Source organism: Chiloscyllium plagiosum, unplaced genomic scaffold (genome assembly GCF_037043375.1).
Source record: "Chiloscyllium plagiosum isolate Xiang-an unplaced genomic scaffold, Cpla_swu_hap1 HiC_scaffold_10, whole genome shotgun sequence".
In the NCBI taxonomy this organism is placed as follows: domain Eukaryota; kingdom Metazoa; phylum Chordata; class Chondrichthyes; order Orectolobiformes; family Hemiscylliidae; genus Chiloscyllium; species Chiloscyllium plagiosum.
Window position 1 is genome coordinate 26499693 of NW_028270148.1, and position 21167 is coordinate 26520859.

The 21167-nt window shown below is 41.2% G+C and overlaps 1 protein-coding gene across 1 annotated transcript in view; it reads left to right on the plus strand.

Moving 5' to 3' along the window:
• Positions 1-19932: 19932 nt before the first annotated feature.
• ryr2a (ryanodine receptor 2a (cardiac)) overlaps positions 19933-21167 on the plus strand; it is a 769474-nt gene continuing 768239 nt past the window's right edge. The window contains exon 1 of the mRNA XM_087991236.1: positions 19933-20114. Within this exon, the coding sequence (XP_087847362.1) occupies positions 20067-20114 (48 nt within the window). The 5' untranslated portion in view covers positions 19933-20066. The remainder of the gene's footprint in view (positions 20115-21167) is intronic.

The window sequence follows — 21167 nt, forward strand, 5'->3', positions numbered from 1 at the left end:
CAGCTAGCAACCCATCAATGATGTGGGAGACCATCAAAGCTTACACGCGAGGTTTGATCATCTCCTACTCAGCGACCCAGAAGAAATTGAAGGGAGAACAACAGCGTCTGCTTGAAGCTCGCTTAAAAGCAGCTGAAACAGCATATACTGATAGACCTTCTATTATTAAATTGCAAAGGATTACGGCTCTTAGGACAGCTCTAAACACTACGCTTACTCAAACGGCTAAGAGGGAAATATTATTTGCAAAACAAAGGTTATATGAATATGGCGACAAACTGGGTAGATACTTAGCATTTCTTGCAAAGAAAACAAAGGCCCCTCAGACTATTATGTCTATCAAGGAAAGTACGGGTATTTTGACTCATGATCATAAAAAGATTAATGCGATCTTTAGAGAATTTTATTCTGAGTTATATAAATCGCAGGATTGTGAAGATAGGACGAGGAGGATGCAGTCATTTTTTAAAAATTTGACCTTTCCAGGCCTAACTCCGGAACAGGTATCGGTCCTAAATGCTCCTCTAACAATCCAAGAAGTACTTGATGCAATTAGGCAACTTTAGAGTGGTAAGGCACCGGGCCCAGATGGTTTTCAAGCTGAATTCTATAAAGAATTTCCAGAAATATTGGCTGGTCCACTTATGGACACGTATAACTATGCATATAGTCAGGGCTGTCTTCCGCCTTCGCTAAAAGAGGCAAATATCTCTCTTATCCTTAAAAAAGGAAAGGATCCAGAAGATTGTACATCATACAGACCAATATCCTTGCTAAATGTAGATTTTAAAATCCTTTCTAAAACGTTAGCACTGAGATTGAAAGGGTACTGCCACATATCATAAAGGAGGATCAGACGGGGTTTATTAATGGCCGTAGATCATCCAATAATATTAGAAGGGTTTTGAATATGACTCAAGCCTGTCATCAGGGAAAGATACCAGGAGTAGTAGTTCCATTAGACGTGGAAAAGGCATTTGATAGGGTTGAATGGTCATATTTGTTTTACACATTGGAGAGGTTTGGCGTTGGACAGGTGTTTACCAAATGGGTCTCAACATTGTATAGTGATCCCAAAGCAGTTGTGGTTACCAATGGATTAGGTTCGGATAGCTTCAGTGTGGGTAGGGGCTGCCGTCAGGAATGTCCCCTCTCGCCATTGTTATTTACGCTAATAATTGAACCACTAGCAGAAGCTATACGGGCTGATCCTAATATAACGGCCCCGAGGATTGGTACAGGTAAACATAAAATTACCCTGTATGCAGATGATGTTCTTCTATTCCTCAGTAATCCTCTGATGTCCGTACCTCGCCTAATCCAAGTCATTAATACATTTAGCGCATTCTCAGGCTATAAAATTAATTTTTCAAAATCGGGGGCTATGCCAATGGGTGGCCTTGCTATGACACCCCACTTAGTGGACGGATCCCTTTTTTCCTTTCGTTGGTCCCTGGAGGGCTTCTTATATTTAGGCATTTTTATTACTCCAGTATTTGGTCAGTTGTATAAGGCTAATTTTGTGCATTTACTGGAAAGGATAAGGCAGGACCTCCAGAGATGGGGAGACCTTCCAATTTCCTGGTTGGGTAGAATAGCACTAATCAAAATGAATGTCCTGCCCCGTCTCCTATACCCTATGAGAATGCTTCCGGTGATGTTGCCGAGGACGGCTCTACGTAAATTATATGGCTGGCTGGGTTCCTTTATCTGGAATCATAGATGGCCCCTTATTAAGCTGAAGAAGCTACAGCTTCCACAGACAAGGGGAGGATTGGACTTTCCAGACTTTAGGAAATATCAGTTAAGTTCCCTATTAAGTTACATAGCTGATTGGGTCTTGTCTGATCCACAATCAATCTGGTTGGACATCGAGGCCCCTCAAGTAAAATACCCATTTATTAACCTTTTATTTTCAGACAAGAGGAAAATCATTATAGATTACTGTAAAAACCCTATAATACTAAACACAATTAAGGCTTGGAATATAATGCGGCAAAATGAGGGCAACTCACATAAAACATCCCCCTATGCACCGATAGTGGGAGCATGGGGATTCCAACCGGGGTTAACAGAGGCCACTTTTAAACTCTGGAGATCCAGGGGTATCTCATGTTTAGGGGATCTATTTAAAGATGGGGTCCTGATGTCTTTTGAACAGCTGCGTCAGAAATTCGGATTACTTAATGGAGACCTCTTTCGATATTTCCAAATTCGAATTATATACAGAAGAAGACTACGTTATTAGATAGTCTTTATAAATCAGATAGAGAATGTAGTGTCCTACGACCAGTGGGGGTATCTTCCGTCAGTAGTATTTATCATTTACTACATGATGAAGTATCGGGAGATATGGATAATCTGCTTAAAACATGGGATCAGGATTTGGGACTAGAAATCTCTATAGAAAAGTGGAATGATATTTGGGAAAACCCTAGAAGAATTACTATCTGTAACAGAACCCAGGCTATCCAGCTGAAGATACTTCATAGGGCCCATATAGCACCGGTTCGACTGGCAAAATTTAAGGCAGGAGCATCTCCAATGTGTCCCAAATGCAAAATAGAGGTGGGCACTCTTGTACATTGCCTATGGACCTGTCATAAGGTCCGTAGATATTGGACTAAAGTAGCAAGTACCCTGACAGAAATTTTAGGAACGGAAATTAAAGTGGACCCTGTATCTCTCCTTTTGGGCTTTTCGAACTTTCCCTCCCTGGACATGTACGGGAAGAGACTATTTTCTATTCTTTCTTTCTGTGCAAGGAAAAATATTTTGGTGAACTGTGTGGCTGAGGGCCCCCCTGGACTTTCAAATTGGCACAGATTAATTATGGAATGTATTCCCCTTGACTTCCTTACAAATATGGTGCACCGAAAGACTGAAAGACCAAATTATTTTATAAAATATGGCAGCCCTTCTTGAATTATATAAATACAGATATTTCGGCTATCGTGACAAGGGCTTTTATTTAATTGAGATTACAAACCTGGCTGGTCCGGGGCCCCTTAGGAGAGGAATCCCGCATGAATACGGGTTTTATTACATCTGATGTTAATACATTCCGAGCATGTAAGAGACTTAAATATACACTCTGGTTAGTTGTAGGTTAGATTAGTAGATAGTTGAGTTTTGTTTTTTTGTCTTTTTCGGTATTTTTTTTTCTTTTCTCTTGTTAAATTTTGGCTATTGTATATTTGATTTAATTGTATATCAATGTTTATATTTGAGAGTTTTGTTTATTTTTGTAAACTTGTAAAAATGTTAAATTTCTAATAAAAATATCTATATAAAAAAAAATTTTACAATACAAAGCTATCAATATCCCACTTCACGGTGAGCATTTGATGGATGAAATGATTATTTAAGGTAATTTGTCTGAGGAGTATTGAAAGAGGAACTTGTGCTGCTTCAGACTGGCTATGATAGATGTCTGCAGCCCTCTGCAACAAGATCTGCAGTCTACTTGACCACATGGTCAATCTTTGCTCATGGCAGTGAAAGTAACTACACCCTAAACTCCTTTTCATCTGGATCTTTCCAAGTTGCTTAATGCAAATTTTCTACTAATGTTGCTACGTGACATAAATTTGTTTCTGCACATGCCTCTTGTGAGACAACTTCTTGAGTTCTATCTAAAAATCTACATATACATCATTTTTAACCTTACCAAACTATCTTCATATTGTCAACTATCATCATAAGTAGCTTGTCTTTAACAAATCCGTGTTGATCAATCTACACATTTCTAAATCTTCACTAATTTTACTTAAAATAATGGATTCTAATACATTGACCACATATGACCTGATTAACTTGCCTGTAGATGCTCAGTTTATCCTTCTCTCTTCTTGAGCAGTGTTTTTTTTGTTGACTCCGCTCCTGTCTGTGGCAAAAGTGTCATGCATAATTATGAAAATTAGATGATTTCCAAAGACAAAATGGAGAATGCTTATTTAATGAGGGACAGTCAGTACATATTTGTTAAAAGCACACCATGTTTGACTGAATTCCTTACTTAATGAACAAAAAGGTTAATTGACCTCCTTCCACAAAGTGAGCTTCAACAATCCTACTACAATTGATAGGGTCAGTAAGTCATTGAATTTGTGTGAGAACCAAGTGAGTGAGTAATTGACCCTTTTTAAATGATCTGGAAAGTAGCATTTTTGGTTTGAAAATCACTTATGCTCTGATAAACTCACTGTGCTATGAATTGGAGAATAGAGCAATATCAAAGGAAGCCTTGTACATCAGATCTGTGCAAGACATTTCAAATAGCTGTTCAGTCAATTTCACTCTCCTGCTCTGTCTCTCTATTCCTGCATGTTTTTCTTCAAGTGTTTATCTAAATACCTTCTAAAGGTTACTTTTGAATCTGTATCCACACCTTCTCATCAGTATGTTCTGAATCCTAACCACGTGTAATGAAAATCAAACTTTCCTCTTGTAGTTATAAATGCTGCAGAGCTTTAACAATAATCAAATCCTCAGTTATTAGTTAAAACTCAACTCAACAGAATTTCACATTTTAAAAAAGAGAAGAAAAGAAAACTGACAAAAGAGAAAGATTAAGCACTATTAGTTAACATGACATCTCATAATAAAAATTTTAATTTCAATTGTGAATCTCTTTCTTGGTTAGAGGTTCTTGAGAATTCTTTAAATTTTCTTGGACAAAACCAAGTTATGCCATACTCGTAGGGATTTACTGCACTCTCTTTAGTTTCTCGGTTATTTTCCAAGATTTCTTTTGGACTCTCCTACTCTGGGGTAGCGTGTTGGAAATCAAGCCCAACTATTTCCTGGGTCTGAATTATAACCTCACTGTGTTATTTAAGTAAAAAGAAAATGCACACCAGATTGTTTTGCATTATATAAAAAAAGCTAGTGAAATCAAGTTTTTTAAACAACAGCAAAAAATGGACAAATTGGATTGTCAATCTCTCGGTCTAAAAATTAAACCCATTCCTGAAAATTCCTATACATGTACGGACAGAAACCCAAAGGGTCAAGACAAGACAAATATCATGAGAATAGGAAAGAAAAATCACAAAGTCAGAGTCATGCAGCATATAAACAGACCCTTTGGTCCTCATGTCTGTGGTAACCAACAAACACCAAACTATATTACCCCATTTAGCTGCATTGATCCATAGCCTATGTGCCCTGTCATTTTAAGTGCTCATAGGTGCTTAAATGTTGTCCAAGTACATGCCTCCACCATTATCTCAGGCAGCAGATTCCATATTTTTACCACCCTCTGAGTGAAAAAGATTTTCCTTAGATCTCCTCGAAACCATTTATTCCTCATCTTAAACTTATGCCCTCTGGTCGTAGACACACTTGTCATGGGGAAAAGATTCTCATGATCTACCTTATCTACGCCTCTCAGAATTTTGTATATCTCAATCAGACACCCCCTCAGCCTCCTTTGTTGCAAGGAAAACAAACCCAGCATATCCAGTCGCTCCTCATAATTGAAACTTTTCATCCCAAGCAACATTGAATTGAATTGAATTTATTGTCACGTGTACCGAGGCACAGTGAAAAGCTTTGTCTTGCGAGCAATACAGGCAGATCACAGAGTTAAGTAGCATAGATAAGTAAATAATAGGTAAGCAGCAGCAAAAACAAAAACACTGGTACAGGCGAATGTTAAGAGTTTGTGAGTCCACTCACTATTGTAACAACAGTAGGATAGAAACTGTTTTGAAACCGGCTGGTGCATGTGTTCAGGCTTCTGTACCTTTTCCCCGACGGTAGGGGTTGTAGATTCTAGTGAATCTCCTCTGCACCCTCTGCAGTGCAGTCACATTGTTCCAATAGGGTGGCGACCAGAAATGCACACGGTATTCCATCTGGCCCAGCCAATGTTTTATGTGATGATATGTGACTTTAAGAGAGATTTGTTCTGTTCTGTTTCTCTTGAAGGGGGATGTTATGAACTTGGTACCAAGCTGTCTATTCCAGGGAAAGCACATTAAGTAGTTTTTTTTTGAATTAGACAAAAGAACCATGAGTGGATGGAGTCAGGCTTACATACATCCAGAGTTTTAGGTTTTGCTTTCAGTTGTTGAAGTTGAAGCTTTTGGAGTTGAAGCTGCTAGATACAATTCTCTTTCTATTGCTGCAAAAAGCCTGATGTCTCTCTCTCTATTGCTAGACTAATTTTGTGGGTGTTCCTTTCTCCTGGACTGGAAAAGATAGCAAGTGAGGAAAATCTGTTTTGCTGAAGCTACCTTTGCTAAGAATGTGTTAATGGGCTGCTGCTATATTGGAACAATTGATCAGTAGTAATTAAAATCTATATTATTTTGTTAACTACTTTGATTATTCCAATGCTTTTTTGTTTGTATTTTACCTGTGGTATAGGAATAAAGTGTTTGCTTAATGCCTAGTTGTTTGACCAATCAAATTATATCTGGAACACAATGCTTTACACTTGCTTTTAAATAAGATAAAAGTTAGGGTCTAGGCTATCTCCTTTATACCTATTGAGGAGGTTTGGTCTGGTCTATAACATTTATAATGTTGCAACAAGACTTCCTTGCTTCTGTAGTCTATGCCCCAGCTAATGAAGGCGAATATCCCATTTTTAGATTACATTACAATGTGGAAACAGGCCCTTCGGCCCAACAAGTCCACACTGACCCGCCGAAGCGCAACCCACCCATACCCCTACATTTACCCCTTACCTAACACTACGGGCAGTTTTAGCATGGCCAATTCACCTGACCCTGCACATCTTTGGACTGTGGGAGGAAACCGGAGCACCTGGAGGAAACCCACGCAGACACGGGGAGAACGTGCAAACTCCACACAGTCAGTCGTCTGAGTCGGGAATTGAACCCGGGTCTCTGGCGCTGTGAAGCAACAGTGCTAACCACTGTGCCACCGTGCCGCCCACAAAAATTTTTTAGATTACTTACAGTGTGGAAACAGGCCCTTCGGCCCAACAAGTCCACACCGACCCGCCAAAGCGCAACCCACCCAGGCCTATTCTCCTACACTTACCCCTTCACCTAACAGTACGGGCAATTTAGCATGGCCAATTCACCTAACCTGCACATTTTTGGATTGTGGGAGGAAACCGGAGCACCCGGAGGAAACCCACGCAGACACGGGGAGAATGTGCAAACTCCACACAGTCAGTCGTCTGAGTCGGGAATTGAACCCGGGTCTCTGGCGCTGTGAAGCAACAGTGCTAACCACTGTGCCACCGTGCCGCCCACAAAAATTTTTTAGATTACTTACAGTGTGGAAACAGGCCCTTCGGCCCAACAAGTCCACACCGACCCGCCAAAGCGCAACCCACCCAGGCCTATTCTCCTACACTTACCCCTTCACCTAACAGTACGGGCAATTTAGCATGGCCAATTCACCTAACCTGCACATTTTTGGATTGTGGGAGGAAACCGGAGCACCCGGAGGAAACCCACGCAGACACGGGGAGAATGTGCAAACTCCACACAGTCAGTCGCCTGAGACGGGAATTGAACCCGGGTCTCTAGCACTGTGAGGCAGCAGTGCTAACCACTGTGCCACCGTGCCACCCCTAACCACTGTGCCACCGTGCCACCCCCATTTGTCTTCTTCACCACTCTGTCTACCTGTGCTGACTTCTTTAGGGATCTATGGACCTATATATCAAGCTCCCCTTGTTCCTCAGTACTTCCTAGGGATTATCATATATTGTGTATATCCTTTCCTTATTAGACAGCTCAAAATGCATCATGTTGCACTTATTGGGATTAAATTTCATCTGCCATTGCTCTGCCCAGTTTACCAGCTGATCAATATCAGACTGTAGCCTCAGCCCTTTCTCTACACTATCATCAATGTTTGTGTCATGTGCAAACTTATTCATTATATCTTCTACATTCACATCAAAGTTGTCAACAGACAGCAAGGGTCCCAGCACCAATCCTTTGGTACACCCTTTGACTACAGGGTTCCAATCACAAAAACAACTCTCCACCACCACCACCCTTTGTCTCCTATTTGTAAGCCAATTTTGGATCCAGCTTGCCAACCTGCCTTGAATTCCATGGACCAGTCTTCCATGTGGGACCTTGTCAAAGGCCTTACTGAAGCTCATAGAAACCACATTAGGTGCACTACCCTTATCAATATATTTAGCCAACATTAAAAAAAACTTAAATTAGTCAGACAGTACCTCCCTCTAACAAATCCTTGCTGACTATCCCTGATCAATGCCACCTTTCAAATTTTGGCACCAGTCCAGATCACATGATGAGTTGCCTTCTTTCAGTATGTTTTGATTTCTTCCAATCCTTGTGACACTTTGTTGAAGACGCAAGGTTGTGGGTAAACCAATTCTCACTTCTTCATTTACTGGTTGAGAATGTCCTTCAGTGCCTCTGAAGGTCTTTTTGTCCCTTTTCATGTTAACAACAGGATTTCAGAAAGAGAGTGTTTAGCTGCTGGGGCTTTTACTTTACTTCACACACAGAAGAGAGAGAAAGAGAATTGATGCTTTCAGCGACTGGAGGTTTAGTGAGGGAGCTGCTTCCAGACATAGACTGACCCCAAACTGATTAATACAGTTGAGATACACCAAAACAAAGAAACACTTTCTAAATCTCACAGCCAATTTTCACTACAATAAGACCAGAGACGGCCTGTTCACCAGTGGAAATTCTCATGGAGTACACATTTAAGCACTTTATATTCCTCAGGGCTCAATATTGGGCTCAACAATTTCAGAGCATAAATGCTATTCTCTATTTTGATTATAGCCCATTCATGCCTTCAGTTGCTTGTTTGTGTGGGTTTGTCATTAGCAAAGCAGACCTATTTTATACTATTGACATATACCATTAACACCCATTTTATATCTATATCTCTCTACTAGCATGAGCACTCTTTCCCTTTTATTCGGGATAGCCTCACCATGTAGTACACTCACACACTCCTCCTCCCTCTTTGTCAATAATATGAAAACCATCACTTCTCTGCTCTCTTCAGTGCTGAAGAAGAGTCATAGCTGTCTGTTCCTCAAGCCCTCACAAAATGTATAAAATCCTGATGAGGTCAAGATAATTAATTTGCCTGGCATACTGCTTTTCAGGCTGAAATCAATTCACACCAGGTTTGTCAATAACAGAAAATAATTTAGTTAATTTTAATAAATAGCAGAGAAAGGTAAAGATCCCTATTTTACTACACCCCTTAAAAACCTCAAAAATAGACGGAAACATATTCTTGATTATAACAGACAAAAGACAACTGGTTTGACACCAATATTATATGTGGAAAATGATATAGATATGGGACAAAATTCTGAAAATCAAAAGTCAAGATCAGAATTGTGGGTTAAATTGTCTACCACCGTTTATTTTGATAATGTGACACAGATAATGTCCGTATGGCAGTGGCTATTCTTCACTTTGATCATTGATCAGATGGACCTATATTATTTCTTGTCAGAATTCCTTCTTTTAAGCTTTCTTGATTTTTCCATCTTTTCATCCACATAGAGAAAGAAGGGGAGAGAGAGATGTGATTGCAGATTGCAGGTGCTGAATGCTTCTGTCAGTATGCAGCAGAACATGGATCAAACACTTCAGGGGCTGTTGTCAGGCAATCTTTGCTTAACACAAAAACAGTTAGGGAGGTAAAAACAATGACTGCAGATGCTGGAAACCAGATTCTGGATCAGTGGTGCTGGAAGAGCACAGCAATTCAGGCAGCATCCGAGGACAGGCAAAATCGACGTTTCGGGCAAAAGCCCTCGTCGATTTTGCCTGTCCTCTGATGCTGCCTGAATTGCTGTGCTCTTCCAGCACCACTGATCCAGAACAAAAACAGTTAGTACCACTCAGACTTAAAGTAATAATCTCACTGCTTTGAAAAGCAGTATTGCCTTGCCCAGCCAAAAATGTGCACCATTGCTTCAAGTTGCAAAACTCTCCTGATTTTGATGATATAGAAATCCTATTTCTATTTCAGTTAGAGATTTCTTGCAGCATAGAGGTTTCCTGGTTGGCCAGTACACATTAAACAAACATTATTGCAATTGCCTGAGACTGGGTTAAAAAGAGGGGAACTCATTCCCCCCATCTCAACTGATTATAGACAAACAATATGCAAACAGACTTTATAACTCAGCATATAAACAAGAAATCAGACTTATTAAAAATGAAACTATAATATAGAGCAAACATGGTAGATTTTTTAATGTGATAAAATACCTCAAGCAGCTTCCCAGTATCGTTTTCAAAACAGGAAAACTTTGAATAATTTAGCAGTTCTCAGCAATACATGATTCATCTTGAATTCTTGGTGAAGTGGTTCTCCATGAAACAATCTCATAGAACACTCAACCGAGTGGCAGCACAGCAAATAACTGGAAAAAGGTGCCAGGATTTATCTTTCTACCAGTCAGGGTCTGAGCATTTATCTGCCAAACATCAAGTTAAGGCACGTTTTCTGAAATGCCTGATGCCACAAAATGAGATGTTCTGGTAGTCATCAAACCAAAACAATTCTTCTCCCTTCTTGGATTTGGATGCTCAAGTTTATTTTCAAATAATTACATCTTCTTTTTGATGCGTAAAATTCATCATGTTACTAGCTAATCATTTGACCCATAACCAAGTCATTGTTCGATGCTGATTTGGAGCAATTTGTGAACAGTAAAACTGAGAACACCTGCCTCCCATACATACTCCTCAACGATGCATAACTTCCTCCAAAACAGCATTAGAAAACCTCCTACTTACACAATTCTGAGCTGACCAACTGACAACCACAACAGCCAACCAGGAAACCTCCATGAATAAATATCCTCCCTTCTGATCTATCTGTAACATGTCTCTACAATTCTTTGCACTTCTTCCATGAAAATTTGCTGTTGTGTTCATTTCTGAATCTTGTAGGTTCAGCCTGGCTAAGCACTATGGGTAAGCCTCAGCTGCATTTTTGTTTGAAAAGCATAACACGGTGGCACAGTGGTTAGCACTGCTACCTCACAGCACCAGAGACCCGGGTTCAATTCCCGCCTCAGGCGACTGACTGTGTGGAGTTTGCACATTCTCCCCATGTCTGCGTGGGTTTCCTCCGGGTGCTCCGGTTTCCTCCCACAGTCCAAAGATGTGCAGTTCAGGTGAATTGGCCATGCTAAATTGCCCGTATTGTTAGGTAAGGGGTAGATGTAGGGGTATGGTTGGGTTGCGCTTCGGTGGGGCGGTGTGGACTTGTTGGGCAGAAGGGCCTGTTTCCACACTGTAAGTAATCTAATCTAATTTTAAAAAATCTAATCTAATCTAAAATTACTCAGAGGATTGTATTGCAACAGGAAAAGAATTTGCTCACACTTTAGAGTCTGGCTTAAATTGAAAAAGGACAATGAGATTTCTTTTGTAACAAGCAGCCTGCTGAGACAACTTATTTTTCCATTGAATAGGTTAAATCAATATTCAATAAAACTCTGAAGACTTTGAAGAAGTGGCACAAAATATCTGTGCTTCAAATTCAGTTTGCATGGTGAGTATCTAAACTGCAGAACTAAATGTGGGAAATATTTTTTTGGTAAGAAACAAAAAAGAAATGAGGAACTGAAAAGCTTCAGGTTAAAAATGTCAATTGGAAGGAAAATGTACAAAGGATTAATTTAACAAACTTGGTGGTAGAAGTCAGAACAGATTCGACTACAGAGAGAAAAGAAGAATACACAACATTATTTTCTCCGCATGACTCATTGGTACCTATCTCCCATTACATGAGTCTAGAGGCTCCTGGATTTTCATCCTTAAGGCAGACAGTGGGAGCCAGAAATTTCCCAATTAGTCTTAGCAGCCTTGGGAGGACAGCATCTGCAAATACAGAATTTTCCCAGTGGGAGGATGGGTGATAGCCTTAGTGAGGCCAACCAATGCCTGAAAATGTTTGGAGGCAGTCACAGGTGCTGCAAATGTGGAATCAGTCAGTTTAAAATGTCTGCTTAGGTGGTGGGAGGCCTTTCTCCCAGTTACAGTAAAAATAAGAAGGCCATCCAATCCTCAACCCGAAGCATTACTCATATCCCATTTATGTTACTTCATACCTACCACCCAAAACAGCTCTTATGGTCCCTCAATCCCCTCACCCATTGCCTATTACTCCTCATGTCTGCTTAGGTCATTTCAATGAGTATTCACTCATTATGCATTGCGTAAAAGCAATGAAAATTATACCGACAATAAGATGTATAAAAAAAACTTTCAATGATTATTCATTGATAACTTTCGACTCTGATGAAAACAAATCCTTTTCACTACAACTCATAAAAGTTACAATCGTCTAGATCCTTTAAAGTATCAATAGCTGCAACTGCAAGAACATGAAATCTCTTCATTATGTAAATAAATAATTAAATTGACAGCAGAGATCAGAGTCAGAAATGCGATCAAGCAGGGACAGAATAATGGATGACTAGGCTGTCAGCCAACTTTGTTATCAATGAATAATTATATTCAATAGGTTCCGACTGTCAGTTAAGTGATCATTATTCCCATATACAGTCATAGAGTCATAAAGATGTACAACAAGGAAACAGACCCTTCAGTCCAACTTGTCCATGCCGACCAGATATCCCAACCAAATCTAGTCCCACCTGCCAGCACCCGGCACATATTCTTCCAAACCCTTCCTATTCATATACCCATCCAGATCCCTTTTAAATGTTGCATTCTACTAGCCTCCACCACTTCCTCTGGTAGCTCATTCCACACAAGTACCACCCTCTGCGTGACAAAGTTGTCCCTTAGGTCTCTTTTATATCTTTCTCCTCTCACTCTAAACCTATGCCCTCTAGTTTTGGACTCCCCCACCCCAGGGAAAGACTTTGTCTATTTATCCTATCCTGTCATGCCCCTCATGATTTTATAAACCTCTATAAAGTCACCCTTCAGCTTCCGACGCTCCAGGGAAAACAGTCCTAGCCTATTCAACCCTTTCTAAATACACAAATCCTCCAACTTGGCGACATCCTTGTAAATCTTTTCTGAACCCTTTCAAGTTTCACGACATCCTTCCAATAGGAAGGAGACCAGAATTGCACGCAATATTTCAAAAGTGGCCTAACCAATGTTCTGTACAGCCGCAATATGACCTCCCAATGCCTGTACTCTGTACTCTGACCAATAAAGGAAAGCATACCAAATGCCTTCTTCACTATCCTATCTACCTGCGACTCCACTTTCAAGGAGTTATGAACTTCTCTCCAATGTCTCTTTGTTCAGCAACACTCCCCAGGACCTTACCATTAAGTGTATAAGTCCAGCTAAGAATTGCTTTCCCAAAAGGCAGCACCTCGCATTTATCTGAATTAAACTCCATCTGCCACTTCTCAGTCCATTGGCCCATTTGATCAAGATCCCGTTGTAATCTGAGGTGACCTTCTTCGCTGTCCACTACACCTCCAATGTCGGTGTCATCTGCAAACTTACTAACTATACTTCTTAGGAAAACAACCAAATCATTTATATGAATGATGAAAAGTAGTGGACCCAGCACCGATCCTTGTGGCACTCCACTGGTCACAGGCCTCCAGTCTGAAAAATTCCCTCCACAACCACCCTCTGTCTTCTACCTTTGAGCCAGTTCTGTATCCAAATGGCTAGTTCTCTCTGCATTCCATGAGATCTAACCTTGCTTATCAGGCTCCCATGGGGAACCTTGTCGAAAGCCTTACTGAAGTCCATATAGATCACATCTACCACTCTGCCCTCATCAATCTTCTTTGTTACTTCTTCAAAAAACTCAATCAAGTTTGTGAGACATGATTTCCCATGCACAAAGCCATGTTGACTATCCCTAATCAGTCCTTGCCTTTCCAAATACATGTACATCCTGTCCCTCAGGATTCCCTCCAACAATCTGCTCACCACCGACATCAAGCTCACTGGTCTATAGTTCCCTGGCTTGTCCTTACCACCTTTCTTAAACAGTGGCACCATGTTAGCCAACCTCCAGTATTCCAGCACCTCACCTATGACTCTCGATGATACAAATATCTCAGCAAGAGGCCGAGCAATCACTTCCCTAGCTTCTCATAGAGTTCTAGGGTACACCTGATCAGGTCCTGGAGATTTATCCACTTTTATATGTTTCAAGGCATCCAGTACTTCCTCCTCTGTAATATGGACATTTTGCAAGATGTCACCATCTATTTCCCTACATTCAAAATCTTCCATGATAGAAAATGCTTGTTTAGTATCTCCCCCATCTCCTGTGGCTGCACACAAAGGCCATCTTGCTGATCTTTGAGAGGCCCTACTCTCTCCCTAGCTATGTCATGTCCCCTTTTTGCCCTCCTGATTTCCCTCTTAAGTATACTCCTACTGCTTTTATACTCTTCTGAGGATTTATCCTGTCTATACCTGACATATGCTTCCTTCTTTTTCTTAACCAAACCCTCAATTTCTTTAGTCATGCAGCATCCCCTATACCTACCAGCCTTTCCTTTCACCCTAACAGGAAAATACTGTCTCTGGAATCTCATTATCTCATTTCTGAAGGCTTCCCATTTTTCAGCCGTCCCTTTTCCTGCAAGCGTTTGCCCCCAATCAGCTTTCGAAAGTTTTTGCCTAATACCGTCAAAATTGGCCTTTCTCTAATTTAGAACTTCAACTTTTAGATCTGGTCTATCCTTTTCCATCACTATTTTAAAACTAATAGAATTATGGTCGCAGGCCCCAAAGTGCTCCCCCACTGACACCTCAGTCACCTGCCCTGCCTTATTCCTCAAGAGTCAGTCAAGTTTTGCACCTTCTCTCATAGGTACATCCACATACTGAATCAGAAAATTTTCTTGCACTCATTTAACAAATTCCTCTCCATCTAAACTCTTCACACTATATAGGCATGGAAGTAGCGCAATACGGCATGAGGGGCTAAGAATGGTGTGGGAGGGGTACAGCCTAGCATAGAATGAATTAGAGCCATGTGGGGGTGGGGGGGGGTGAATGGAGGGGCTCAGTCTGACAATGGAGTGGGGACCATGAGGAGAACCTCTTTAACCTTTCTTTCAAAAGATTTCATAATGCAGTCTCTGTTCCGCAACACCTCTGAGCTGCCATGAACCACCACTCTTTTCAAAGATCTGGCCTAATCCACTGAAAATTGCAGAGAACTATGACATGTCCATCTCTAAAATGGAGCTGGCCAGCTTGGGGTGCCAGCTTGAAACTTGAATGCATCTACATCCTTAAAAATCATTGCTGATACTTAGAATTTATGTGAATGAGCTTGGGAATCCTGGAATTGGAACCAACCTGCCATTTTAAAAGGACTCCTGAGTCAACTTGATGGGGAGAAAATAAAGGTTGTAATCTATACTGAAAACTCTCTGTAGCACAGGGACAGCACTGAATTGTTTGAAATGATTTTGGGGTGGCGCAGTGTTTCAGTGGTTAGCACTGCTGCCTCACAGCACCAGGGACCTACGTTCAATTTCACCCTCATGTGACTGTCTGTGTGGAGTTTGCATATTCTCCCAGTGTCCGTGGAGGTATCCTCTGGGTGCTCTGGTTTCCTCCCACAGTCTGATAATGTACAGGTTAGCCTTAGGAAATGCTAAGGGATAAGGTTGGGTCTGTGTGGAATGCTCTTTGGAGGGTCAGTGTGGCCTATGATTCACTGTAGGGATTCTATGATTCTTTGGCTGAGACACCAAGGTCTCATCTGCATGTTCTGGTAACATTTTAAAACAAAGCTAAAAAAAAGTTTTAAAATAATAGTAGGGAGTTGATCTTCAAGAAACACCACTCAATGGACTGATTCTCATTCATCTCACCATTATTTGTGGAACCTTGCTGCATGAAGAGATTGTATGTGTTGATGTAATAAACATGTTGTGTAAGTATGTTTTTTTTGCATTTTATATTATTTTGTAAATTTGTAGGGCTCTGTTCAATGAACTGTTCCCCAGGGACATACACCAAAACAAATATTGACTGTGTCTGGAAGACCATCAAATTGGTGAACGACACTCTTTGGTCTATCGAAAACTTGTTGGTCTTCCATTGCAAAAGGTTGACCTTGACCAAGTATTGCAGACTGACATATTCCAAAGTCCAGGGACATACTAAAGCTTAGGACAGCTGCCACCAAGGCACAGTGGGGCAAGACCACTTTCAGCCAAAGTACAATGGAGGTCCATTCAGTTATCTGACCCTCTCGTTACCTCACACATGTGTAAATATTGTAAAAAAGTAAGAAATGCCTTGAGTTTTTGGAACTATAGGGAATTCCAAATTCCGCTGTTTATTTGCCCTTCGTGTGCAATGACTGTACAGAACTGCTTCAGTAACTCTGTACGTGCATAAAGATTTTTAAGAATAAAGTATATTTTTGCAATACAAAAATATTTGGTAACAAATTAACATATTCATTAACAAAAACAGAAGTGCTGGAAAAGCTCAGCAGGTCTGGCAGGATCTGTGAACAGAAATCAGAGTTAATGTTTCACGTCCAGCGACCCTTCCTTAGAAGTGGACTTGAAATGTTAAGTTTGATTTTTCTTCCCAGATGCTGCGAGACCTGCTAAGCTTTTCCAGCAACTTCTGTTTTGTTTCTAAATTACAGCACCTGCAGTTCTTTCTGTTTTTAACATCACTAACCTGCTCTTTGGACCAGGAACTCAGGAGCAGTGGGGTTTGAACTTTGAGCCTGTGCATCCACAACAATGTTATCTTTTTTTGCTTCATTCTGTTGTGCTCCTTACCTTAACAAGATCATCTAGTCTCATGCACTATTTCCTACATAAGACAGCTAGCAACTGTGCTGGTTCCATTTGCTAATGCTAGTTTTCAGCCAGCCACTAGGAGGTATGCAAGACTAGTCTGATTCTCCAGCAAGCTGCACTTACTGCATTGTGCCACTAAATACCTGTGGCTTCTGATTTCGCTTACTCAGTCTTGCTTTGGCAATGTTCGAACATAAGCATTCAGAAATATGGTAAAGTGGCTGCAGATTACTGACACAAATTCTTAGGAATTTTATGATTCTTAAGAATAACAATAAGGAAGTAAGCATCCCTTTTACTATATTTTATTCAAGTTACTTCAAGTTCCCATGGGAAAGACATCCATTATAAAAATATTGAGGGTAAATTATATATAAGCTGAAAGATTATATCTCCCCACGTCTAATGAAAACTCAATATCGATTCATGACTATAAAACCCAGAAACATTTTATGTTCAATGCAACACACTGACATATGTCTGCAATGGGCAGTAGCTTCTTACCTGTTTAAAAAGCATGAAATCCCCGAGATATGATTCTTGATTTTCATAACCAGATTGATTTATTTTAAATTCCAAATGTCAGTAAGGTATGGCCTTATTTTCAGCATAATTTCATAAAGGGTTTTGCTTAGCAGTCTGATGATACGATATTCTCCTTGCTGTGATATGTATTATCATTATTCATTCCTACAGCACCTTAATTTTTATCAATTTTTAAAGGGAAAAGAACATGAAAAGCTGAAACAATAGAAAATACTAATTAGCATTTCTGAACAATTAATTTACATGTTATCTCAGCTTCCAATGTTAAAAAAAGCATTTGTTTTCTTACTCCACCTCCTCCTTACAAGAAGGCATTTGCCACCACCATCATCAGCTGTTTGTATGTCAGACTGTATTTCAGCAGGGCATTTATTTACATCTGCTGTCAATTAGACTAGTCTATGTGATCTTCAGCATAAATTTCTTTGCTTACTGAGTTGCTGAAAGTATGATTTGATTACTGTGGAGTGAGGGAGGCAGGGCTCTGATATTGGAATAAACAGACTAACCAACAGTTTGTCCTTTGTCAGCGATCTTTAAGGATAGTAAAACAAAACAGCAGAAGGGCTCATTCATAGTAGGGGTGAATTACAGTTGGTGATTTCAACATCAAGTCGGGGTAGAAAGAAAAATAAAATGTGGGAAAGAAAGTCTGGATTAAATTTACACATTACCAACTTTCATCTACTCTGCCAATCTTTTATTTTAAACAAATGATTAGATTCCCTACAGTGTGGAAAAAGGTCCTTTGGCCCAACAAGTCCACACCAACGCTCCAAAGAGTAACCCGCCCAGTCTCATTTCCCTCTGACTATTGCACCTAACACTATGGACAATTTAGTGTGGCTAATTCACCTGACCGACACATCTTTGGATTGCGGGAGGAAACCCACACAGACACAGGAGAATGTGTAAACTCCACACAGACAGTCACCTGAGGCTGGAATTAAACCTGGGACCTTGGTGCTGTAAGGCAGCAGTGCTAACCACTGAACCACTGTGCCGTCCCCTTATTCTTGAAATTATTTATGATTGTCACCTATTTGCTTATAGGGCGGAAATCGGTACTGCAGATGCTGGAGATTAGAATCAAGATTGGAATGGTGCTGAAAAAGCACAGAAGGTCAGGCAGCATCTGAGGAGCAGGAGAGTTGACATTTCGGGCATGAACAAATAGGTGTCAAAATTAGAGTGGTGCTAGAAAAGCACAGAAGGTCAGGCAGCATCCGAGGAGCAGGAAAATCGACGTTTCAGACAAAAGCCCTGATGAAGGATTTTCCTGCTCCTCAGATGCTGTCTGACCTGCTGTGCTTTTTCAGCGCCACATTTTTTGACTCTGACTCTCTGGCATCTGCAGTCTTCACCTTCACCTTCACCTATTTGGTATCACTGTTGACTTAAAGTCAGAAGAGTTGAACACAAGGAACAAGGGTGACACTGATGAAGTGCTGCACTGCCAGATGTACCAGCTTTCAGGAGAGTTGTTAAACTAAGATTTTGTCTGCCCTTATAACACAGAGGGGCACTATGTTCAAGAAGGCTAATATTTATCTTCCAATTAACATCTTTCAGCGCAAATTATCTAGTTATTAACACATTGCGGACGGTACACAAATGCTTGTATTTTATACAGCAGTCGCAATGCTCGAGAAGAGTACTTCATTGGCACTTACGTCATTTTGGGGAGAGCGAGCTGTGATCCAAAAAAGGTGCTGTATAAATACAAGCCTTTGTTTCTTATTCTCCAGCATGATCAAAAGAAAACATAATTCCAACAAAATGCTTCTATTTATCACAGTTTATTTAAGGGTTAGGGGGAGGGTTTAGGATATTTTATAACGGGACTCATGGAAAATTAACGACACATCCAATATTGCTCACAATTTAAGCAGATGCACGTAGCTCGTCTGCACCTCTTCCTAAGTTTTTGTTTTGACACACACTCCCCCCAGATTAAATAATCGACGCTATCTCTCCGCCGTCGCTAGGGTTTGCGAAGTTTTTCAAGAGGAAAGCGAGTGAGAGAGAGAGAGACAAAAATAATCATTGACAAAAAAAAAGAAATTGCTGGAAAAGCTCAGGCCCGCAATCTGTGTCTGTGTGGGCGGGGGGGGGGGGGAAGAGAGAGAGAAAGGAAAGTGACCCTTCCTCAGAACTCCAGTCCTGAAAACAAAAATCATTGACAAAAAAGAGAGAAATTGCTGGAAAAGCTCAGGCCTGCAATCTGTGTCTGTGTGGGCGGGGGGGGAAGAGAGAGAGAAAGGAAAGTGACCCTTCCTCAGAACTCAAGTCCTGCCGAGCTTTTCCAGCAATTTCTCTCTTTTTTTTGTCAATGATTTTTGTTTTCAGGACTGGAGTTCTGAGGAAGGGTTTATCTCTCTCTCTCCCCCCCCCCCCCCCCACACAGACACAGATCGCTGCCTGAGCTTTTCCAGCAATTTCTGATTTCCAGCATCCGCACAGTTTCTTCTCGGGCAATAACAAAAAAAACCCCATTGAATCTGGGTCCGCCACGGCGCGGGCGCGAGCATCTTGACGGTGCGCGCAACCACAACCTCCCCCTCCCCCGACACCCTCACAGGCTCGCGCTCGCGGAATCCCCGAGCGGAGACGCGCGCGGGAGACAGACTGAGAGAGAGAGAGAGAGGGGAGAGCCAGGAGGATTTGCAGTTCTTCTGTAATAAGAACCCATCATCCAGAGGGTAGGCAACCAGCAGCGCCTGCCTTCTCTCTCTCCCCTCCACCTCAAAACACCCTCCCTGCAGTCATGGCTGAGGTGGGAGAAGGAGAAGACGAAATTCAGTTCTTAAGAACTGTAAGTACCTCTTTCCCACAACCTCCAAACCCCCCTCCCCCGTTATTATTTTCATTTATCTCCCTCACCTCGCGTGTCATTAGATAATTTGTTCTTCGTTCTTTCACTCTCCACCTCCCTCCCCCATGTGAAAAGGACGCGTGGATTTATTTCAGCCGCATTTGAATCAATGGGTATTAGTCCTGCACTGCACTTACTGGATGCGCTGACACCAACTGCATGCTGTGTTCGCGATGCTTTCATTTGGATGAAATTATACTCGCAGTAAAACGGGAAGCTTTCGCTGATTTTGTTTGTGTGTGTGTGATTGGAGAGAGGCGGAAATAAAGTGTTAAAGAACCTTTGCATTCCCAGGGCGGATTATGTGATAATCATTGATGGCGTTTACAATTTGATTGAAGCCAGTGACAGGAGTTAGCACAGTATTAATGTTTTCCTCCCCTGTTCCCCCTCCCTCCCCGCTTCCTTAGTAGTATGGGGTGAGTAGAAGAGTTGGTGGGATACTGTTTTCCTAGCTGTCGGGGAAATGCGCCCTGTTATCAAGGCTGCGCTGTATCAGATGGACCAGAGGCAAGGTTTAGATTTGGTGCCCTGTGTTGCCCTAATGAACATGTTTCATGCGTAAGACACGCATACAGTCACCGTGCGGCGGCTGCTGCTCATTGCTCAGTTCATAAGCAATGCAGTTGCCCCGTTTTGCTGTAAGGATTTGTCTTTGCAAACCAGTGAGAATGAGCCATCTTATCCAGTGCTCGGGTTCCTTTGATCACCTTGTTCTATACACGGGTCAATGCAGTTAATTTTCCACAGAAACATGTCGTTGTATTTTCAATGCACGTGTCCATGCAATTTAAAAATGCGGAAATTTCGCTCAAGAACCAGTGATCTAATTGATTTATCGCCAGAGTGTGCGCAATTTATCGAGGTGTGAAGCTTGACATGAAACTGAGAACCAAACATCGAGTTGTGAAGTGTTTGTATTTCCTATCAGGGATGTGACATGTCCTGCATGCTCATCTTAATCGGGTCATTCGTGTCTCCGTGTCACCTTAA